We start from the raw sequence: 24,830 nt of genomic DNA, 5'->3' as shown, positions 1-24,830 counted from the left end.
AGTCACTATACCATAGTACAAAGTACTACGGTGACAGAACAGATGACATAACATGGGTAGCTCCTTTTTTTGTACTCTATATGTTTTTGTGAGTAATAGTGCAATTATGCAGTAAAGGAAGCATTCGTAGATACTTATGTTTCACAGTATGTAAACATTTGTAATGGTAGCATTTATCAAAGTGGTATGCAACATGGGAAGATTGCAAATATTGCATCTCTGTAGTGCATGCTGCAGACAATGCCTACATTTCTTCATGAGTTTGTTCATGTACTGAAAGAACTCAGTAATGGAATTGTTTTTTTTCAGCAATGCATTGTTTAATGAACTATGTATATATCTTAGTTCTTCAATCATCTCTGATACTTTTCTGCCAATGATATAATTACAATCCCTTTTGGAGTCTCTGCATGAAAACTAAATGTACATGTGATGTCATCAGTGATGTCATCAATGGCATTTGTGATGTCATCTTTGATATCCTGGGTGTTAGTGTTAGCAGTGCACAGTGGTGCAGCCAGTTATGGTTGCTTAGCCTACAATAACTGGCGAATTTCAGGTGTTTTTCCGTTTAATTTTGAACCATAATGTCATGTTTGTAAAGTTTCTTTAGTGAATTTCACAGGTTTTTAGTAGCGCAATTTAACCATATCGTCCCTTTAACAAAGTTTTTTCACTGAATATATATTCATTGAAAATTACTTTTAAAAAACAGGTGTCGGCAAAGCATGATACTGTGTGTTTATGTCCAAGAATTGATGGTGATGAATCAATGTCTTGGGTTTTGATTAATATGCAATATATATGTGCTACTTTGCAAAAGTAATATTTTGTTGTTCATGGATTTTAAATTGATATGTAATTGTTTAATACAAAATAAGAATATATGTTTGTACAATAAATAATTGTGCTTTTTTATTAAAAACAATTGATGAAGTAGGTCCATTATTTCAGGACACCTTCATGTGTGAGAACACAGGTAAACTCTAAATCTGTATGATTCGTTCCTTTATTTTTGATGCCATTGTCAGCTGTGCAATCACTGGCCATGGCCCCTCGCCATGTTGCTCCAATTGAGCTCAAGTAGGTACACCAGATGCATGATCTCACTCAGGAATGCATTGTAAAGGCTTGGCAGCGTCCTACAAAGGTTGCAGCGTGGAGAAGACCTGCAGCAGTGGCTGCCATTGCCAGTGTTAAAAATGCAGTGTCTGGAGATGTGCTGTTAGTTTTGTAGTGATGGCACTGTATGTCTCACCTAGTCTGAGAGAGACCTGAACATTGCCATTTTTCACTTTCTCCCGCCTAAAATAATCCTAGCCCCAATGCAATTGAATAGGAAAAATATATTTGCTTTTTGAGACAAAACTCCCTCCCAGGTCATCCAGATGCATGCAGTTGGGCAACGCAGCAGAGATGCCAAGGGCCAAGAAAGGCAAGCAACGGACCAGAGTAGTCCAGGACCAGAAAAGCCAATGATGTGCTTTTATAAATCACATATATACAAGAAATGAAAAGAGACACTAATTGTATAATTAAAGATTTCTGTTCTAGCATACACACTCTATGCTCCCTCTATGTATGTGTGTTACTGTTATGTTTCATGCTTTTCAGGCCTATTCACTGTAGTGTTGTAGGTGTGCACTTGTTAATTAATAGGATGGGAAGCGGCTTATTTTCACTGGAGCCCCTCACCTGGCGGTGGCACTTGAACTAATTTGCAGTACGGACCCTCGTCCCTGAAAACCCAGAAAAGGGTGTGGTTTTGGAGACGTAAAACACTGAGGGCTGCCTTCTGTGAAATCCTAATAAAAAGGGCTGTTTTTTTTTTTTTTTTTTTAAATAATGCAGGCTGATGCCTAGTGACATAATGCAATAGCAAAGTCAAAGCAAAGCTTCATGGCCCCAGGACATTCCACAAATCTGTTTCTTCCAAGTGTCATCTTTTATTACTGAGCTGGGGCAGATACAACTGTTGAATGGAGAGTGTTAATGCACCCCTTCTGTGAAGTCACAGCCCACTGGGAAGAGGCCATTAGCAACCCAAAGCCCCTCGCCCTCATCCTCCACAGTAAATACCTCCACCAAATAAACATGTTTAAGATGCGTGTGTGAAACAGTAACTTCTGTGTTGTGAATACAATAAGGCAGTATACTGAGATGCCTGGTTATCTCTTAAAAGGAAAGACATTTTCAAACATAAAAGGTGGTGAATTGTTTTACTGACTCCTTGATTTCGGGAATAAGCAGTGTTAAAAATGATTGTTTAAAAAAAAAAAAAAAAAAAAAAAAAAGGAAAGCAGGCGTTTTAAAACTAACATTGGCAATGCCAACAGTTTGGGCTTTTGTGTAGACATGGTAAAGGCACTTGGCAGGCATAGTCATAGTGGTATTAAATACCCATTCTGGTAGCAGGTGCAAAATGGTGCCAGTACCTGGGCATCTAATAGCAGTGCCTGGCAAAAGATTAAAACTTATGCACAAGCCAAAAATGTTGGTTTTAAATAGGAATTCAGTGGCTTTGCCAATGCTCTTTTTTAACAGGACTTCAGTGAAGGACATGTGCTTATAAATCGACTGGCTGAAGGCAGACCTGGTAAGACATATTACACCAGTAGCGTATTTACAACTCCAATTAAGTCATTAACTCAGAAGACTACTTTGAACAAAATGGAAAGCCTGATGGTAAGACTTGATAAAGCCAGCTCAAAGACCGACATGCCAACTCCCCCCCCCCCCCCCGATTTAGGAGGGCATAGCTCTCAACCATTTGTGTCACAAAGGCGGGTGAAAACACCAGATTTTAATTTTGGCGGGTGAGAGGCCCATTGAAACGAATGGGCGTGCAGGAGTCTTGGCGGGTGAGTCAGCTGTTTACAAGGCGGGTGACACCCGCCAAAAGCGTGTGAGTTGAGAGCTATGGGAGGGAGGCTCCCAATTTTTTGATGAAAAATATTGTTCTCACATTATACGCCTAAAATAATTATTCCCCAATGCATTCCTATGGGGAAATTGTAGTCTCCTGATTTCTCTGACGAAATCGCCCTCCCAGGCGCCTTGGTATGTTGGCATGTATGCAAAGAGCTCCCATGAGGCGGCGTTTTAGGCGAAGAAGGTGCAGGAACTGGGTGGGAATGGCCATTGGCAGGCACATAACCAAACAACACCTTAGAACTGTGTCCATCCTTATAAGTCACTCCTCCCTATCTGTACTCCAATGCAATAGTTTGGGCGTATAGCAAGTGACACCTAATAGCCAAAACTAAAAACGGAGACGAGCATTGGTACAACTTCAGACAAGAGTGCCACCACCGGGAGCGCTCAGTCCACTCTAAAAACGTAGCAGCTACGATGAAGCTGTTTTCCTGTCACTCGCCTGCTGCCTTGCTTGACACTGATCCAGTCATAGGATGTGGATCCACTCACACATTAACCCCGCTGCTCCCTGAATCCGCGCGAGATTCTGTAAACCGCAGGGTCACTCTTAAAGCAACACACGAGACAGACGTCTCTGCACAGGCCTGAACTGGTCACAGTCTGGGAAGGTAGAAAAAGGACTAATGGCAGAATCTGGGTCTTGCAGCAATTTCCTTTACACAAATCTGCATAAATTCACATGACTCTCATAATGGTTGAATTCGTATTTTGGTTAAAAAAAGGCTCACAAAACGGTCTTCAGGAGCGGGAATGAGGTTGCATTTTAACACATATTACTCTTAAATAAGCCATATTAACTAGTTAAAAGAGAATCTGATGTTAAATGACATTCCGACAATCGTGGTTTTTAAACAAGTGTTCAAAGTAGAATGAACATTATGCAGAGTTCTTAGAATTAGAAACATTTCCAAGATGGCCGCTACGGATACGTTTGCTAGGAGATCGGCGAAACGCGCCACTGCTGGCCGGCAAGACCCAATCAGAGCGAACGTTACACAGAGGCAGAAAGAGCGCCAGGGAATAGCATCCATCTCGGCCATCACCAAGGCAACCCGGCTAACAGCGCGCTGCTGTACAGGCTATGTTGGCTTGCTCCGTGTGTGTTACGGGTTATCTGTCGGAGAGGGGGACTTAGGTTCGCCGTCGCGCCGCAATCATGATGGTGAGTACTGCTACTGTTGAATGTGCTGAGTGCACCACCGTTTTTACTTTGACACCAGCGGCGGTGTAAGCTGACAGCACAGCAGGTGGACAGAGGGAGAATAGTGACAATGGCATCTTTTCACCGCCAACGGGTCGATAAACGTTTAGGTTTGTTGGGTTCGTGACAGGCGTCAACAATGCAGTTAAATAGCTATTTGTTGCGGTGTTCATTTTCAGGTTACAATGGTTGCTAGGCTAGCCTGTCGCCTCTAGCGGTGATCCCAGTGCTCGGATCCAGCTGCTAAATCACTGAAACTGTACTGAATCAGCAACTGGGCCACTCACCAATCTCGGTCCTTGGCCCAGCCACTCTCCCCTGCACTGCCTCCCTGGCAACCCCTGCACTGCGGGACTGTCTCTGTATCCCTACAGCCCCCCTTCCGGGCACTTGTCTGCACTTATCACCAGCTGGCCCTTATTATTTATCTTGTATTTTACTAATCACTTTGTACTGCACTTTCCCCCTTGCATTTTTCCCGGCCCCTCTACCCATGCGCTTGCGCGATCTGAATGTCACCTGGCCTAGTAGGATCGTTTGTCTGTCTTCCCTTGTTCTCCGCCCTCCCTGCCTCCTCGCGCCTTGAAACACTTGTGTATAGGCGCATTACAAATGCCATATCATATCATGATTCCGACTGTAGCGGGGTGCTGCCTCTGCCACACTTGAAGCTCCGTGATCGCAGCACATCTGACCTTGCTGGGTGCTTCCCAGCAGTTGTGTGTCTAAAGAGCAATCTGTTCATTTAATCGGCCAACATGGCATCAGAATGATTGGCCAGATTATCCGATTCCTTTAACCAAGGATGCACACATGGTGCTAGAGGGCTTCCCAATGTCCCCAGGGTGTCAGATATTGTATAGATACCGGGGTCCCCAACCTATTGTAGCCAACGAGCAAAATTGTGTTTATGAAATGTTGAGCAACAGCTGGACGTCGATGTAACATATCAGCGTTCTGGCATTAGCAAACTAATTGTTAATCAAATTACAATCTAATTTAACGTTTATATTGCAAATAAGACATGTTAATGTGCATTCATAAACTCTATATGTTTACAATGGGCTTGGGAATTCGCCCCAAAGATCGTGTTTTATTATTTAGTGATAAATTGTGTGTTTCTATAGTGATAGAAGCCACTTTCCCACTTGGCTAAACGTTGCATGTTTTACATGGGAGCATGAGAGTTCTCTCCCTTATCTCCTCCCTTTTCCCCCTCCACTAAGACCCAAAGATATTTCGTTCTTTGCAAATTTAGAGTGGTGTCCATTTCTATGCACTTTAGCAACACATTGTGCACTTTTAAACACACAAGTAGAGGTGTTGGTTGACGTTTTTTAATTGGAGAGGTAGACAAATTCCCAAGAATGAGCGAGTTTGGGGGTAGGGGTGCGGGGGCTTCTCACCCCTGAGAAAACTAATTTAAATGTGTTGAAGGGCATTTTACAGCACACTTTCTGTGAAAAAACGTTTTTTTATTTTTTTTTTAACTTGTTTATTTTTGAACAGCGCACAGGAGAACATTGCATTTTAGAAATTTAAGTACATGCAGCCTGTTAAGCCTTATATTGACATTCCCTTGGGCTTTCCCACCACCCTCTACCCTTTGACCGCCGTCAAGTTCTTGCTCCTCTGTTCATTGGACCGGTTCCTTGTCCTCTGCCAGTAGGGCGTTCACCACCGAGCACAGTTTATATGTCAGTCCTGGGTAGCTCTGGTCATAGTCTATCACGGGCGACCAAATGTTTGTGAAGCGGTGAAGGTGACCCCTGTTTGCCGCCGTGATCTTTTCCGCTATGAAAATGTCCCAGAGTTTTAGCCACCACAGGATCATTAGGGGCCCCTCCGGGGATTTCCAGGTTCGCACCACTGTGATCTTAGTGGCCGGGAGCAGCTGTGTTATGAGGGCCGCCTTCTTACCGGACCTCGGATATATGCCTGGGATCGGGACTCCTAGCAAGATAGGCTCTGGCTCCAGCAGCAGCGTTATCTGGGTAATGTGTGCTATGGTGGCTATGCATTGGGACCAGAAGTTCGCCACCACCGGGCATGTCCACCACATATGCAGGTAGGAGCCTGGGAGGCCGCAGTGGCGCCAACATAGGGGGTCCAAGGCCCGGTTGACATGATGTAGTCGGAGCAGCGGGTAGTACCACCTTAAAAGTAGTTTATGCGCGCACTCCCGGTTTGGTAATGCAAAATGATGAGTGAGTTCTTGACCAAATGTCTGCCCAGGACTGGTCCTGTATTGGGTGTCCTAAATCTGCTTCCCACTGCGACATGTAGGTCGCTTTAGCGACGAGAACGTTTATCTGCAATATTGTATATAGCATCGAGATTCGCCCTTGGTTCGGTGGATCTGCCGCTGTCTGCTCGATGGGATCTAGTTCTCGTGTGGCCGCTAAGCGAGTCTGTGGGTGTGCGCACCAATGTCGAATTTGGGCATATGAGAACCTATCGGTCTCTCCTAGGTGAAAAGCGCTCTTGCATTGTTCGAAGTTCAGCGGTTGGTTCGCTTCAAATAGTTGACCCAGTTAGCTGGACCCCCGGCGATCCAATTTTTAAAGGCCGCGGGCAGGCTCCCTGTGAGAAGGCCAGGTTGTAGAACACTGGGGCGAACGGGCTCAAGTCTCTCAGGATGCCTCTGTTTACACGCCCACTCCCAAGCTTTTAAGGTATGTTTAGTGGAAGACAAGGTAGCTGGCCATGTCCTACGCAGGGAGGCCAGCAGATGTAATAGAAAGCGGAGCGGGAGGGGTAAGCGAGATTGTTAAATCTCTGGCCATTTTGGGCGCCTCGAGGTGATAATCCAAGCTCGAGTGTGAGCTACCTGCACCGCTTTCTGATATTTCCGGAGATCCGGGATCCCCAGGCCTCCCAGGTTTGGGGCCCTCAGCATAGTCTTCTGTGGGATCCGAGACTTTTTGCCTTTCCAGATAAAGCAAAATACCTTCCTTTGGAGGCGCTGGAGCGGGGAGCGTGTGATCATGATGGGGGAGGGCTGAACAAGTTTATAGGAACCGTGGGAGGAGGCTCATCTTGCAGGCCGCGATGCCACCCAGAAGCAAGATCTCCTGTGCGAGCCAGCGGTCAAGGTCCCTCTTCAAGCTCTTGAATAATGGAGGGAAGTTTGTCCGGTAGGTATTTTCCGGGTGGGCGGGGATCTGGACCCTAAGGTAAGGAATTGACTTTTCACTTAGTTGGATTGTGAAGTGGGATCTAAAGGACTCTGTCTTCTGGTTCCAGCCCCACCCCCAAGGCTGATGATTTTGCAAAGTTAATAGAAAATCCTGATGCCCTTTCCGAATCTATGAATTTCTGCTAGGGCAGACCTCAGTGACTGAGAGGTGTCCGTTATGGTCAGCATCACATCGTCTGCATACAGCGCAATCTTGTGCTGCGAGGTGCCTACTTGGAGGCCTTTAATTCTGGGATTAAAGCGGATTCGTTGGGCTAGGGAGGGGTTCCATAACTAGGCCGAAGAGCAGGGGGAAGAGGGGGTATCCCTGCCTGGTTCCACATGTTAGAGGGATTGGGCTGGATAGTAGGCCATTAACCCGGATGAGGCTCTTTGGGGCTTGGTAGTTCGCTAGGATGAGTTTTAGGAAGGAGGGCCCAAAATGGAAGGATTCTAGGGTGAGTCGGAGGAACGACCAATCCACTTTATCGAAGGCCTTGGTTGCATCCAGGGCTAGCAAGGCTAATTTCTGTGAATCCAGTTTAGCGATCTCAATCAAATTGAGGACCCTGCCTATATTGTCTGCGGTTGCTCTATTCATTATGAATCCCGTCTGGTCTGGGTTTATGATATCCGGGAGTACTCTCGCCAGTCGGTTTACTAGGACCTTCGAATATATGTTAGCGTCCAGATTCAGCAGGGAGATGGGTCTGTCTATACGCCGTGTTGTCTCTGGGGTCTTTTCCAAGTTTGAGGGCTAGGACTGTGATCGATTCTTGCATTGACGGGGTGATGGTCCCTGAGATGGTGAAGGAATTAAAGTGTTGTCATGGGGGCCAGCAGCTGGGGCCGAAAGATTTTGTAGAATCGAGTCGAAAACCCATCTGGTCCAGGGGCTCTTGGTTTAAGACTCTTGATTGCAACGTCAACCTCCTTGCATGTGATCGGGGCTTCTAGCTCTTCTCTCATCGCAGCTGTGATGTGAGGGAGGGCTGCATCTTGCAAATAGGTGTGTTGCTCTTCACGCGATCTCGGAGATGCCGACATAGTGTCTGTGATGTGGGCCACGGCTATTCGTAGTTTGTCACGATCCGCAAACTGGACTCTACCTTGAGGATCACGTAGGCCTAGGATGGTGTTCCTCTTCTTGACCTTCGCTAATTTCTCCACCTGGAATTTGTTTGCCTTATTACCTTTGCCGTAGTGGCTTTTTGTTTTGGCTAGGTGCTGTGCTGTATCCTCTGCGTAGTGAGCTTCCAACTTCTTCTGAGCTACCTGCAGGGCTCAGAGGCCTCTCGGGGTCCAGTTTCTGGCTTTACACACTGCTTCCGCCTCCTGTACTTTGCCTTCCAGGTCTTGGCGGGCTTGTCGCTTTTGTTTATGGTAGGCTGCTCCTTGGGAGATTAGAGCTCCTCTCACCACTGCCTTCATCGCGTCCCAAGTGTTGGCTGGGGAGGTATCTTCATTTTTGTTTTCCTTAAAAAACTCTTAGCGATTTCGCCACAGCATCTCTTAGTGACGTATCTCCCAAAATCGGATCGTATAGGGACCACCTGCGTCTCTGGGCAGTGTCAGGGTCATGGGCTCTGAGTGTCAGCGTTATTGGGGCATGATCTGAAAGCATCCTAGGCCCAATGGTCACTTCATCTGTGAATGCCAAGACTTGCGGGGAGGCCAGCAGGAGGTTGATGCGAGAATAAGTTCTATGTACGTATGAATAGAACGAGTAGTCTCGTTCCTCCGGGTGCAGGACTCTCCAGGTGTCCACCACCCATAATGTTCTGAATAATTTAAGTAATGCTGCTGCCACGCTGAAATCTTTATGAGCCGGAGGAATGACTTGTCTTTCAGTGGATCAGGGACTCCGTTGAAATCTCCCCAATGATAGTCTGGCCTTCAACGAATTGTGGGAGGGCCTCTTCTAGAGCAACATAGAACTCCTCTTGTTTGTCATTTGGTGCATAGACCGAAATAAGCGAGTAGAGTTGGTCATAGATCCGGCATTTTATTGCCCCAAAGCGGCCTTCCGGGCAAAGCAAAGTGTCGAGGATTTGAGGTCTGAGGTTCTTGGCAAAAAGAATCGCAGCCCACCCTTCTTTGTGCCGTTTGACGCCAAAAACTGTAACGGAAATTGTCTATCGCAGAGCCGAGTGAAGTCTGCTGGGATCAAATAAGTCTCTTGGAGAAAGACTACAGAGGCTTCTTCGTTCTTCAAACGCTGCAGCGAGGATTTCCTCTTTTGCAGGGAGTTTAAGCCTCCGACGTTTATCGTCAGGAAGTTCAGTTTTTGGTGTGGAGGGGGGGCTTCCCGGGCTTCCTCCGGCGCTCGGAGCCGATCTTGAGGGGGTGGAGGGTTGGTTCTCAGTCATCTACAGGCTTAGCGTCGGCGCAGTTTCCCTGTGGCTGGGTTTTGTAATCTCTCCAACGGGAGAGCCAACTTGTGGTAATGTGGGGGGCCGGTTTTTTCAGCTCGGCATCTCCCCTGGCCAACAGGGCCATATCTGTTTTCCCAGCCAACGGGGCTAGGATTGAACCACATAACTGCGTTCGCCTCCAAGGGTAGGTTGATGGCATACTCCTTGGAGTGGGTTATGGGCTGCTCGGAGCCCGCAGCATCGTTGCCTCCTTCATTGGGTCCGGAGTTAGTCATTTTGGGACCGTGGGTCATGGCAGGTCTATCTCACCTTCCGGCATCTCTGCGTCTCGGACCAGGTTGGTTGCTGCTGTTTCTGGGGGGACTGGTTTGGCTCCTCCGGCGGGTGGTGAGAACTGGGAGCGGGCAAGCTCCCTGGAGAGACAGGGTGCAAAATGGTCTCTGCGTCTTCCAGGTGGCTTATTCTGCACTGGGTTCCCAGATAGGTGAATTGGAGAGTCGTAGGGACCAGCCACCGCCAACAGATCTGCTGGTTCTGCAGGAATAGGGTTAAGGGTTTGAGGGCTCTTCTTTTTTTGCAGCGTTATCAGGGAGAGGTCCTGGTAAATCTGGAGCGGGGCGCCCTGGAAGGACGGCTCAACCCTGGTGCGGTTTATAGCTGAGAAGGCCTCTTTTGTGGCGTAGAAGTGGACCCTAGTTATCACATCCGGCGGAGCATCCAAATCCACCCCTCGTCTTGGGTGCAGCCTGTGGGTGCGATCCAGGATGAGTTGGGCCTTGTCCGTGAGCGGGAGCAGCGATTGGAAGAAGTTGCCTATATATTCTGGCAGTTCTTTGTCTTGTATTGTTGTGGGGACCCCTCGGATACGAAGATTATTTCGTCGCGCCCTGTTTTCCAGGTCCTCCTGCTTAAGTTCCAGCACTTCGCTCCTGTTTTGCAGATCCTGATTCGCACGCTGCATTTCTATTAATGTTGAGTCGTGACTCTGGGTCAGGTCCCCGGCCTCTGTTCCGCCTCAGTGAGTCTTTGATCCGTTTGTTCCATTTTCGTGGAGAGCTTTGCCATGCAGGATCTGAACTCTGCTTTAATGTCAAGCATGAAGGCCTGGATATTTTCCTTGGTAGCCAGCCTTCCGTGCTCCTCGGGGGTCTTCTGCGGGTGAGTTTGGGGGGGTCCGGTTTCTTTGCCATGTGCGCTGTCAGCAACATGGTGGAAATGTCTAAGCTTTTAGTTGCTTTAGCGGGTTTAGTCATCGTTCTTAGCGTTTGATTCGGGGACACAGGGGACAATTCTATGTGGGGTGGGGGTCCGTTAACGAGAGGGCTTGTCTTGGGGGCTCCCGTGTTGCCGGGTGAGCTGAGAGGGTAGCCCCAGCTGGGGTTCGCTGATGGTCCGAGGTCCACCTTGGGAGGTTTCAATAAGCAGATCTCTAGGCTCCAGGCCTGGTGGGGGAGGGTTGACCACTAGGGCGAGACTCTCCACGGCGTCAGCAGGGCCCAAGTGGGAGCGGAATGTTCTTTTCTCGCCGCAAAGCTTGAGTCTCGGATCTCCGGTGAGGTGAGGGGGAGGAGAATGGGCCAGTGCGCCCCAGGAAGTCGCCGGGCTGGATGGCTTAGTGGGAGCTCGCCCACAGGGGGTCAGCGGGGCTGGGGTCGCGCTAGAGCCGTTGTGTTGCCAGTGTAGGTACTCTGGTGAAGCACTGCTTGGGTAGTGCAGACCCTCTGGGGGCATTTGGAGGCCCAGGAGGAGGGCTCCTAAGGTACTGCCACTGGTGGTAGGCCTTGGATTGTCAGCGATGTAAGGGAAAATGGGCTGAGGCGCCCCAGGAAGCAGTCGTCTTAGAGGGCCTGATGAAGTCAGAGTGGTGATGGCGCTGCTTGATGTTCTGGGTAGAATCTACTGCATAGAGGGTCAACTGACCTGGTGTTACCGTTATGTCAGGGGGCCTTGGGGACTTGATTAGCAGGAGGCCGTGGGTTGAGTCTCCACCCCGCTGCTAGGAGGCACCGGAACGTGATCTTAATGTGCTTGTGGGAGGGCGCGGCTCCCCCCGCAGGGCTCTCGCATTCCCGTCAGGGGCCCCCAGGCTACAGCTGGCGGAGAGCCGGACCGAGGCCGGCCTGCTTCAGGAGGCTCCACAGAAGGCTTCGGGAGGTGCCAGCTGGGACGGCGTCTCAGGAGCGGAGACTGTCGCCCCCACCCAGTGGGTCGCGAGGAATCTGCCTCGCCGGAGCGACAGGCCCCCTCCGCCACCACAGCCACCCCGCAGCGACAGGGTCCGCGGCTCCCCGGGGCCGAGTCCCAGCCTCTGCCATTCACGTTGCCATAGATCTGGAGATCACTTCTGCCCGACGGCGGAATCATCAGTTTATAGCTGGATGCCATGGGTCCCGAACGACAGCCATCAGAGGAGCAGCCACATCGCTGGCTCTCTTGGCCACGCCCCCGAAAAATCGTTTACATTCTGTTTTGTAGGTTAACAGCTGTGTGCTGTCCCGCTGTTCCAAGAGCCCCATTCTTCCTATGCCTGATGAAGTAATGTAAACTGAAGATTACAAAAGCTTGCAAATAAATTCATGGGGAAAGGGTGCAGGTGTTTTTGCCCACAAGTACTGTCCCAGGTGTTCCACCGTACCGCTAACTGCTTCCGCCCATGCCACGCCCCCTTCTACCTTTCAAAACCACTGTCAGCCTGCCGCAGAGCTCGCGGGGAAAGGGCACAGGTGTTTTGCGACCGCTGTGAGACGCTGCCTGGACTAGGACTAGGACTCGTACAGGTGCAAATATAGTCCCGTTGGGAAAAGAACCCAGGGCAACCCTTTTCAGGTCCAACACAGGCAGGAAGAAGGCAGGCAGCATAACAAACTGGGACACCCAGGTGAAAACGACTGTCGGCGGCAGCCGGCCGCGTAGGCTAGAAAGCCCCCACAAACACTTGTTAGGGCCTTAGGGAATAAAAGAAGGGACTATTCAGGGAGAATTCATTTAGCTTGGTACTCCGGAGCACCAGAGTTATTCTGCGCGCGCAGAAGACTTTTCTTTTGAGCATAGTCCTGCTAGTGACTTCAGAGACCGCAAGCTTTACCCTGCTCCAGTTCGGATTTGTAGACCTGTGTTCCTTTGCAGCCGAGCTCGTGATTTCCAAAGACCGTGAGCTTTGCCCTGCTCCGGTGGGATTTGTGGCCGCTGTGCTTTGAGACTCTGTACAGATCAACATAGCTTTCCTTTTCTTACAGAGGCTGAGTTGCTGTGCAAGGAGTTTTCCGGATCGTAGACCAGTGATCTGGAGCTTTACCCTTCTGCGGTGAGGCCTGGATAAACTGTGCTCTGAGTAGTGATTTTTGCTATGTGGTGGTGTACACGAACTGTGCATAGTGAACAGACGCCCAAAGACACTTACTGCCAACACAGGAGCCCGGCAATCCGACTGGGAGACGAGTGGTTAGCAGCATCGGTTCAAGTGTACCGCCAGGGCGCAGCTGGATAAAGTAGACCCAGCGCGAAGCGGCTCAGCGCAAGGCGTAGGCGGCAGCTAGAAGGTTGCTGCCCCAGAGCAAAGGGAAGAGAGAGCCTGGCCGGGGTTGCCGGGACAACACATAAGGCTTGCGAGGCAAGGTTGGCTTCAGGAAAGGAACAGAAGCTTTAGTCGTCAGTTTCACAGGCTATTACAAACAAGCCTGCTTCTGTCGGCACAGCGCACGCGGTGCAGAAGGCTTTAAAGCCCCAAAATGAACGCCAGAACTTTCAAAGTCATTTTCTGGCCTCAGGACTGCGCACGCAGGTCGAGGAAGAATGGGCAGCAAGAAGGGATCGAAGCTGCTGGAGTGGGCAACAGAGGCTGAGAAGTTGCACGGCTGGGCATGGGTAAGAAGGCTGGGTGAAGATTCAGAAGAAGATGAAGAGGAGATTGTGGAGCTTGAGGAAGCAGAGGAACCACCAAAAAAGAAAGCAAAAGAGCACAAAAAGTCCACTACAACCGAGAAGCAAGTAACGCCAGACACTTGGAAAAAGAACACTAAGAAAGGTAAAAAAGAAGCCTGCCTTAATGAAATGATGGATAATTTAGCAAACAAATATTTTATGCAACAAGCATTGTTGGTAAATGCAGAAAATGGTGACTGACACGGGGGGGTGGTGTTCATGGGGAACAGCTAAAGGTTGGGAGAATGCCTTTGATGAACAAGGAAGAGAAAATGGTCATTTAAGGGCATGGGGTCCCAGTACCGACCAGCGTGACACACCAGGTCCTACGACTGAAGTGGCCATAAAATTGGACCCAGCAGCAGAAGGCACAGGTCCAACACCAGACAGCGCCAGTAATTACAACGCCACAACCCCCCAAAAGAACAAAGCGTTGTGGACACAACCCCGTAGTTACTAGACACACTAAAAGAGCTGGAAAAGGAAATATTAAACAGATTTAAGAGATTTTTAGCTTGGACTATTGAGCAAGAAGCTAAGGAAACTATATGGAAGAAGGGATACATAGAAATGTTTTCATTACTAGAGGCCCAACAAAAAGGTTACTGTGTGTTTAGGGATCCTAAAATAAATGGGGGAGAAGGTATTGGCAAGGAAATCACAGGTTGAAAACAGTTGGGATAACTGGTTGAAGGCATTCAACATAATGGCAACAGTAATTTTGGAGAAAAATCCTAACGAAGGCACAGCGTTATTTGCTTATGTAGACAACATCAGGGAAGTTAGGTAAGTCTTTGGAGGGGATGCTTGGCTCACCTACTATGAGCCGTTCAGGAGGGCCTTGGCAGTACGCCCAGAAATAGAACGGGATGAAGTGCAGAATAGTCTACATTCAGGAGGTGCTCAAGACCAAAACAACATGCTGTGCGGAGAAGGATGCAACTCGCACAAAAACCCACAGTCAAACAGCAGTAAAGGCACAAAGACAGAAAGCCAGAATAAGAGCGAGCAGCCCTTTCGGCAAAAAAAACAGCCATGGGTGGCTAGGTCAAATACCCGCAGCCAGAATGCTAGCAACCCACAAAACACCAATAGGAGCAACATTACATGTTGGAAATTTGAGAAAGGTTACTGCTCCTGGAGCAGGGAGTGCAGATATAAACATGCTTTTACAAAATGTGGGGTGGAACAAAGCAGCAGCTGATGCACCAGATTACCAAATAAAGGCCCCAAAAAAGAGGAACAATTTATTTATTTAGTATTTATAAAGCACGCAGCAGCCCGGAGGCATTGTGGCGCTTTTACAGACATTGCACTTAGTTGCAGAATACAGACATTGGACGTGGTTTCAGAGTACATACATGGTACATGTGATGGTACAGGATTAGTTACAGGTTGTCTTGCGGGCAAGGTTAGATGAACAGAGTGATTTTGAGTGTTTTGCGGAATGCTGTGAGGGAGGTTTCTGCTCTGAGTGTGTTGGGAAGGGAGTTCCAGAGTTTGGGTGCAATGTGCGGAAAGCCAATACCCCCCGGCTTTGGCTCTGAGAATATGTGGGATGCATAATTTGTTGGCATGCTTGGCTCTCTTAGGGCGAGACAAAGTATCTCTGACAATTGTTTCTGAGAGGTACGGCCCGGCTGAGAAGTTCAGGTACTTATGCGTCTGGGTGAGGATCTTGAAAGTGATTCCTTCTCTCACGGGGAGCCAATGGGCATCACGCCTGGCCTGCGACATGTTATCTGTTTTAGGGATTCTGATGGCTGCTCTAAGTGTGTTGTTTTGGACTTTTTGGAGACGGTTCAGATTTTTAGCGGAGGTGCCTGCCAGGACGGCGTTGCAATAGTCTAGTCTAGCCCCTATTCTGACTCTAGCTATCGATGGGCAGTTCTGGTTGGATAGGAAGGGTGAGACTGCGTTTGAGTTTGGTGGTGTGAGTTGAAGCAGATGCTATGGCGCTGACTTCCCTTGTCATGGATAGAGTGGAGTCTAAGTAGAACCCTAGTGTTTTTATTGAAGAGGAGACAGTGATGGTGGAGTTATTAATGGAAAAGTTGCAATATTGTTGATTGAGTTTATCTAGTGTTTCTTTTGGGCCCATGATGATGATTTCCGTTTTGTCCCCGTTCAGGCACAGTCCATTGGTCGTCATCTAGGCTTGGATGATAGAGTAGGTCCTAGTGAGGGCTGCGGCAACCTGGTCATATGGACCTGAAGGAGGCAGGAGTACCTGTGTATCATCGGCATAGTTTGTGTAAGCTATGCCGAAGGAGTCTTGTTTGTCAAAAAGGGGTTTGGTGAATAGATTGTAAGGGGTGTGGGCTGTGCATGAGCCTTGAGTGATTCCACACTGGACGCTGGAGGGTTCTGCGTTGGCTAGATCTGAGAAGACCTTCATAGCTCTGCCCTCCGGGAAGCATGTGATCTATGTGGAGGCATTGTTAGAGAAGTGAGCTGCCTGGGTGAGGTGTGTGTGTGTGTGTGTGGTTAGGGTTTTGTGATCCACAAAATCGAATGTGGCAGAGAGGTCTAGGAGTAGGAGAAGGGCAGGTTTACCCTTCTCCATGATTGTGGTTATTTGATTTTTGAGGTCCAGGAGGGCAGTTTCTGTACCGTGGCCTTTGGGGAAACCAGATTGCCTTTTACCCAGGATGGTGTTTGTTTCTAGGAAATGCTGAATCTGGTTGCGGGCATCTTTGTCTAGGATTTTGAGGAAGAAGTGGGCGCTGGTGATGGGTCGGTAGTTGGTGGGAGATGATGGGTCGAGGGTGTTTTTTGTTTTGTTTTTTAGAAGCGGGCGCACCCAGGCTTCTTTGAGGCTAAAGGGGACAATACCTGTGGAGAAGGAGGCATTAATGAATGCAGTTAGTAGGGGAGCTATAGAGTCGGCACATTCTTTTATGGTGGCTGGGGGACAGATGCCTCCTTTGCAGGTGGATGGTTTGAGGTGTAGAAGGAGATCAGACTTCCTTTTCTGTAGCGTCATGGAAGGAGAAAATGGGTTCTGCCTGTGAGTGGGGTGGGGGACTTCTTGGCTGAGAAGGTAAGTTGGGCTTGGGCAGAGGCAAGAATTGCGCTTGCATTTTTTGTTGGAGGAGTTCGGTTTTACTGAGTAGGGCATCCTGGATGCTGTAGCACCATGCTTTTATCTTTAATAATCTTGTCTGGGTTAGAGGAGGGAGTAAAAAGGTCTCCGAAGATGGTGAACATTTCTTTGGGTTGAGAGTTGGCCTTAGTAATTCGTGAGTTAAACGAGTTGGATTTGGCTAGAAATATGGCATGTTTATATTGGTTGGAGATGTTTTTGAATTCTGATTTGGTGGAGTCATTGGGGTTGGATTGCCAGTTAGATGGGGCATTACGTTTGCTGTAGCGTAAGGCATGTAGATCGTCCGTGAACCAAGAGTTGGTGTACATGGATTTTCTCCTTTTTGTTCTTAATTGGGGCTAAGGCGTTAATGGCTCTGGTGAGAGTGTAAGCGTAGATATTGGCAAGAGTACTGGGGTCATTGGAGAAAGGTGGTCTGAGTTCAGGGATTTCAGGGAAGCGTCTGAGATTATCTTTAGTGTTCTGGAGCTTCTGACATGGGGAAGGGGGAGTTTATGTGAGGGTTTTGGTCATGTGTGTAGTTGAGATGGTGAATTGGATGCATTTGTGGTTGGTCCAAGGGTATGCCATATTGGAGATAATGGAGGTGGAGCAATTGTGGTTTGCCACCCAATTGAGGGTACGGCCTTTGCATTGTGTTGGGTCGATGACATTTTGTGTCAAGCCAAGGTCCTTTAGTTCCTTAGCTAGAGCAGCAGCTGCTTTGTCTTTGGGGTTGCCCAGATCTAGGTTGAGGTCGCCAAGCATGATAGATTTGGTAGAGCTTTTAAGGTTGTTGCTGGGTATGTCAAGGAGATTACCTTGGAAGTCAGGTGCTGAGCATGGGCGCCCTTTATGTGAGGTGTGTATTGATGGTGCAGTTGGGTGATGAGGCTAGTTTGGCTGAGAGAAGGTCAATGTTCCCCTTCCAGGGGTGGTGTCATTGTCTAATGGATAGGGTGTCTTTAGTGATGAGGGTTACACCTCCTACTTTGGAGAGTAGTCTATTTGATCGGAGTATTGAGAATCTGTGAGGGAGAGCTAAGGAGATGGCGGGCCAGATGCTTTGTGGGGCCATGCTTGTGTGTGGAGATAAGGTCGTTGATTTCTAGTGCATGGGCTGAGAGGGATTGTGCATTTATCAGAGCGCATTTGAGAGCAGGCAAGGGGGTGCTTTTTACGTTGGGAGAAAAGAGTGGTGTGGCAGAGGGGTGGGTGAAGGGTTGGTCTGAGTGGCAGTGGAAGTGGTTTGTTGCGAGAGGTGGGGGGGTTTGATAGTAGTCTGGGGGGTACGTCACCTAGCTTGAGGTTTCTTTTGGACGTCGCAGTGGGTAGGCTGAGAATGGGCATGGATGTTGTGCGTGATCGGAGTCTGGTCAGTCTAGAGATAAGATAGGCGGAGGGGGTGTGTGTGGATGTGGGACAAGGAGCACTGGAGATTTAAGCTGGGAAGTGTACAAGAGGGGAGGCAGTTAGATGGGAGGTATGCATGTGAGGGAATGTACAGTGGGTAGGGAGGGACGCCCAGAGTAGTAATGAGAGTACGATGAGACTGGTTAAGGTTGGGAAGTGAGCGTGGTGTTGTATGGGCGTGAGGGGGGGTATGTGCATAGTGGGAAACATTTCCAAGCATGTAGGAGGGTGTGCTGCACAGAGTTTGGCAGCAGGAGGTATCGCGTGGCAATAAATACTGTGGCTAGCAACCAAGGGGTCTCGGGTAGTGGCACAAAAACAAGGGCTAGCGACCAAGGGGTCTCGGGTAGTGGCACAAAAACAATGGCTAGCAACCACGGGGGTCTGAGGTAATGGCACAAAAACAATGGCTAGCGGCCAAGGGGTCTCAGGTAATGGCACAAAACAAATGGCTACCGACCAAGGGGTCTGATGGAATGGCACAAAAACAATGGCTACACTGAGACCCCCAGGTCCCAAAGACAACCTAACCCAAAAAAAGAGGGCAACTAGGGGGCCCCAGGGAGAAAAGAAGAGGAATTCATGACCCACAACACCATGGAAATCACCCATTTGAGTCATGGAATTCATGCACAAATGGCTTTCTGGTCCAAAAAGATCCCAAAAAATCTGAAATCGGCAATAGAGTAGAGTTAGGCAGAATTGGAAGGCCATGGGAAGAAATGCCATTCAGGGAATGCATCTGCTCACCACTGGGTCTGGTACCCAAAAAAGAGCCGGGGCAATTTAGATTGATACTTCATTTGTCTTACCCCTAGGGCCAGTCAGTGAATGATGGGGATACCCGAAACAGAAACAGCTGTGACCTACACGTATTTCCATGAGGCACCTAGATTAATCAGAAAATGTGGGAGATGCGCTTTAATGGCGAAATTAGACAGTCTGCTTTTAGATTACTGCCAGTGCACCCCAACTCTCGACCTTGGTTAGGTTTCATGTTTCAAAATACATTTTACGTAGATAAATGCCTGCCAATGGGTTGTGCGATATCATGCAAAGAATTTGAACAATTCAGTTCATTTTTCCAATGGGCATTCTTGAAAAAACGACTAGGAGCACATGTAGTACTCTACCTGGATGATTTCCTGCTGATAGGTCAGCCATATATAGGGGAATGCCAGGAATCAGTATCAGAAATGATAAACATGGCAGAACAGTGGGGCATACCATTGGCAAAAAAACAACTGACCCAGCTACAAGCATAATTTTCCTGAGCCTAGAGATACTCAGCGGCAGGGGAATGCTGGATCCCACCTGGGAAATTAGAAGTTATTTGGAAGAATCAGAGCTCTAAGGGGTAAAGATAAGGGAACCGTCAAGGAATGGTAATTAGCATAAAGTTGGGGGAAGAAGTTAAGAAAGATTTGTTGGTATGAGAGGAATTTCTGTCAAATTTCAACGGTATGACAATATGGTGCACACCATTAAATACGGACAATACGAGTGTTCTATTTACTGATGCTGCAGGGAGCAGAGGCATTGCTAGGGGGGGCTTAGGGGGTTTTAGCCCTGGGTCTTTTGGTTGTAGCCCTGGATAGAAGCTTGGGGGTTACAACCAAAAAGGCTACCCAGCCCCCAGTCCCGACAGTCCCAAAATTAGCATAGGCCCCGATCTTTTCCAGACCTAGCAACACCACTGGCAAAGAGCAAAGGTTTTGAGGCAATTCTGGGCACGCCATGGTGTGCAGGGTCATGGCCAGAAGCATGGCATGCACTTGGTCTGGCCAAAAACATTACACTATTGGAGATCATCTGCATCTGGCTGGCGCTCCATGTTTGAGACGATCATTTAGCAAACACTGACCTCATTGCATGGTCGGATAACATGGCGATAGTAGGAATCATAAACGGAAGATCAACCATTTGCCTACTGGTTTTACGCATACTAAGGGCCATGAACATCATAACTTTCAACAGAAACATTGAAATAAGGGCGAAACACATTGTTAGCACAGATGATACCATTGCAGACGCATTATCTCGATTTCTGTGGAACACATTTCGGCAAATATGTATTTGTCAGCATCTGAGGATGATGCAATTTCCAAGAGAGTGCTGGGGAAATACTGACAGGGAACTGAAGACAGCATCAACGGCAACTGCGGACGGCCGGTGCCGTGATGCATCAGCTGCAGTGTGTCACCCCTCACCGACTGGTATCAGCAGGAGAACGCCTCTTGCAGGAAACGCAGACCCTGCAGCAGGGTTATTAATGGGCCCGGCTAAGAATGCATTGGCAAGCAACACCGGTGCGCAATATAGTAAGTGTCTGAAAACAGTACTAAAACTCACAGGAAAAGAGATTAACACATTTTTGGAATGGGCATACAACCAGGGGAAGAAAAAAGATTGGGGGGGGGAAAGACACCCAACAGCAGTAACCTATTTTGCAAAAATTCAAGGAGGGTCAGACCCAACCTGAAGCGCATTAATAACATACGCATTGAAAGGGTGGGGAAAAATTGAGAGCCCACAGAAGGACAAAAGGCGCCCATTGAATTTGGAGAAGCTGGTAACTTTAATGGGCTTGCTAGATACAGTGTGCTCACACCCGTATGAGACAAGCATTCATCATTGCATATTTCGGCCCTTTCAGGCTAAGCGAGCTTATTGCATCAAGTATGAAAGTTAGCAATGGTTTGAGTATATTGCAGGTACAGGTAAAAGAATACAGTATTGCCATTGAAGTAGAAACATCCAAGACAGGTTGCAAAAGGAAAATTAACATATATTGCATAGAGGACAAAGCAAACTGCCCAGTGTGTTTCACCAACCAGTACATCAAGAGCCGCCCGCACGCTGGGGGTCATTTTCTGGTTCACAGGGATGGCAGCACTTTAAGTCAATTTCAGTTTAAAGCTGTGCTGATGAAAACCATTGTGAAAGCTGGTTGGGACAGCAGGGAGTATGGGACTCGCTCTTTCAGAATAGGGGCAGCAACCACCGCTTGGCAAGGGGGCTGGGGGCCCAAAAGGTCAAAGCAATAGGGGGTTGAAAATCAGACTGTTACAAACGTTATATAAGACCAGAACTAATAGGATGCTTTTCTCACAAACCGATCAAGATTCCCCTTTCAAGTCTGTGTAGATAATAGGCCACTCGTTCATTTTCCAGACATGGAGATGGTTGGAAGACACAAAAGAGAGACCGGCATTCCGAAACACCATTGCATCATGGTGGGGGTACAGAGGCATGAGATGGTCGGAGATCATGACCGTCTCACAGACTTAGTAGTTTTCAGGGATCCACCTGAATTTTTAATCCTACACCTGGGGGCAACGATCTGGTGGAACAAGGAAGGAAACAGTTTTTAGCCGACACGTGCACATCCCTGGCCGGTATTGTGCACAACTGGAGAGGCCAAGATATTCTACTCAGCAATACTGCCCAGAAAAGTATGTTTGGGAACAAATTCATACACGGCCATAGAACTAGTGAGGAAAAAGTTCAATAGAAGCGTGGAAAAAGTCTGCACAAGTAGAGGAATCAATTTCATCAGGCGCAGTGCCATTTCACTGGCAAACCCCGAACTGTTCCACAGAGATGGGCCACACTTATCAGACAAAGGGATGGACAATTTCCATTCGGAAATGGTAAACAGTCTGGCCGCAACAGGATGTAGATAAGTAACTTTTGGAGGGAACCCATCCAGGTGTGGAGGCACGGGCCAGGGACACAACCCGGGACCTTGTGCTCAAAAGTGTACATTTGTTTATTATGTGTGATTTTGTTATACTTACCAATATTGTAATAAAACTGTAATTTGTAATCTGCAATAAAAACCACAGCCTTGTATTGCCAACATTTACACTACGTTTCAGTCATCATTGGGTAATCATATAGTCACTGCCTCTTGGCTCCACCGATTATGGCCAGTGCTGTGGAAGGGGGCACCCCTGCAGCTAGAGAGGACGGGAGAATAATCTGAGGGGCAAGGTGACAGTGGGACAAAACACATGCTGCACATACAGCATGAACAACCAGAGGTAACGAAGCAACCCGCTTACCTCCGCTGCATGTTTTTATTTTGTTTTTGTATATGGCAATACAGGCAGGAAGAAAGCAAGCGGTATAACAAAGGGGGACACCAAGGTGTTGGGGAGAATTCTCTGTAAAGGCTAATTTCCCAAACCTAGTGAGTCCCCCAGCATCTTTGCTGGATTTTTGGGGTTCATTCTTTTCTCCTGCTAAGAGTGACTCTTTTTCTCCCACTCTTAGACCTGATTTGAGAATGTCCTTTGACTTTGTAATGTGTTTTATGGGCTATGGGGTCTTTACTCCATAGGGCTTCATGTGTTTTGATGTGTTACACAGCACCCTCAGTGCAGTAACACAGGGGTGTCATAGTGACCCCCCAAACACAGACTCCACACCCTGGGACTGACTGCTGTCTCCCAGGGCATGTAAAGTCACAATTGGCTTTACTTGTCTTAAATTGTGAACAGAACCAGTACAAACCATCATATTGTGGAAGTACTGGTAGGGGTAATTAGATTGCCCCTTGGTCTGTTTTTCAAGGGGGCACTGTCCAGTCCCCCCTTGTCGAGTTTCTGGCTGGTGGCAGTGGTTACCACACGAAATATTCCACTGGAATATTTCCTATGGCATTTTCCCATTCATTTTAAACGCACCACTTTTTTGGTGCAATGTTAAAGATACCGCCGGGTTATTTAATATTTATTCCCCGGTTGGGTCTTTTTGCCAGGACTCGGTTTTAAAATGGCATTTGTGTTCGCCTCTGTAACTCCAACCCAAGTCGAGCCCTTTGTTCCACTTTTGGCGGCCTTCTGCACAGAAGCCTCCAAAAGTGGTGCCACTCTGTCTGGGTCTACAGGATGTGTGGGAGGGGGGAATAGGCACCCTGGACTGAGTTGCCTTGGCAACTCAAGTCACACTCTTGTATGATTGGCCCAGTGGTGAGCCGCCCGGCTCGCCACTTAGCATGTTTGGTTGACAGCTAGGCTGATGAATGGGGGTTTTGCTGCATAAAAGCAGGGTTTTGGGGACTGGAACTTCAGAAGTTGCCACAGGACCTAACAAATCCGAAGAGGGGAGAAGCTGAGCCATCTACAACGACGACACCACCGGTGGAGCCCTGCTGTACGAAACTTGCCATTTTCCCGATGACAGAGAAGATCTTCTTCCAGGAGAGTCTTCTGCCCTTTGAGCTGGTGGGACCAACCAGTTCGCCTTTTTCGCCTTCCTGGATCGTCTCGTGGTCGAATCGCCCATGCCAAGCACCCCGGCAGCCGGATAGCCACGCTTCACCACTACTGCGAATAAAAGGGTAGTACCTTTTAACCGGGAAACTCTGCGGCTGGTTTCTTCCCTGGCAGTGCAGCGATCTCCAGATTTCCTTCATGTCGAGATCTTCTCTTCCCCTGGACGAAGCCCCGACTTGCACCAGCTGCCAGGAACAACTGCCCCTGCTGGAGCTTTCTCACCATTTCAGGTACTTTGACCCGCCTGGTCTCCCTTGCAACAGACTGTCCAAGGTATCCCGTAAATCCTTGACTCTCTATCCTGGGGTGACCTCAGACCTGTTAACATTACCTTTCTAACTTGATCCAAACTCTTTTACTTTCCTGCAAAGACTTTTAGTGCATTTACACTGTGTGATCTTGGGCACATTCCGCAATGCTCTCTCCAAGAGTGGGCCTGGCCTATGATCTTTTTGCTCTACAGTAGACCCTGCCTTTCTTGACTTGCTGTGGTTCTTTAAAAGTGTTGGTATTGTGTATTTTTCCTATTTCTGCCGTTTCCCTCCCCTTTTAAATAATTATTGGAGTGCCATCTATGGTTACACGCTCACCTCTGTTTTGCTAAATAAGTGGTGTATTAACCTAGACTTGTCAAATAATTAATTAGGGAGGTGTATATATTTCTAGTGACTGTTTGAACTTGCTTGACATTCGTGCCAGTGTATTTTTACAAGTGTTTTTTTTAAATAAATAATATACTTTTATACCAAAGCTCTGGTCAGTGTTTGCTTGTACTACTGTATTTTGAGCCCTATTGTGTATACTCTTTATACTGCCTAACTCTTGACAGAAGTCTGACTGCTCAGCCACAGCTACCAGGTAAATCTGGGTGGTGCAGACTGCTACCAATTGAGTTTACTGCTAACACCTGTAGTCTTAAACTTTTTGCAGTGGTCCCTAAGGAAACTGCACAGGTTTCTGCCTAACACAAGGTGCAAACATCTGTCTGTGCCAGCCGCCGGGTAGGGAACAAAGCCCCCACAAACACTTGTTAGAGCGATAGTCAAAACTAGGGGAATAAAAGAAGGCACCAGAGAGGGAGAATTCAGTTCGCTTGGTACGCTGGACCGAGCACCAGAGTTATTCTGCGCACGCAGAAGCCTTTTCTTTTCCCAGATCCCACCCACCTGGAAAACAAAAAGGGAGAAGAAAGGGAAAGCGGGGCAACGGACGTGGCCTACGACATTATGGGAAGCAGTTGGCAGCACAGGCCAGGGACACAACCTGGGACCTCGTGCCCAAAAGTGTACATTTGTTTGTTATGTGTGATTTTGTTATACTTTACAAAATACATTTTGGTTACAATGATGTTCTGTGCAATAAAAACCACAGCCTTTTATTGCCAACACTTGCATTACGTTTCAGTCATCATTGGGTAATCATATAATTGGGGCAC

The 24,830-nt window shown here is 48.1% G+C and overlaps 1 protein-coding gene across 1 annotated transcript in view; it reads left to right on the top strand.

The window, feature by feature from the left end:
* The first annotated feature begins 3,862 nt into the window (after positions 1–3,862).
* Positions 3,863–24,830, top strand: part of MNS1 (meiosis specific nuclear structural 1) — a 498,937-nt gene continuing 477,969 nt past the window's right edge. The window contains exon 1 of the mRNA XM_069624891.1: positions 3,863–4,099. Coding sequence (XP_069480992.1) covers positions 4,094–4,099 — 6 coding nt within the window. The 5' untranslated portion in view covers positions 3,863–4,093. The remainder of the gene's footprint in view (positions 4,100–24,830) is intronic.

This window comes from Ambystoma mexicanum, chromosome 11 (assembly GCF_040938575.1).
Source record: "Ambystoma mexicanum isolate Mex_15411 chromosome 11, UKY_AmexF1_1, whole genome shotgun sequence".
Classification (NCBI taxonomy): domain Eukaryota; kingdom Metazoa; phylum Chordata; class Amphibia; order Caudata; family Ambystomatidae; genus Ambystoma; species Ambystoma mexicanum.
Note: the sequence above shows the minus strand (reverse complement) of the source record. Positions and strands in the feature narration are given on the sequence as shown.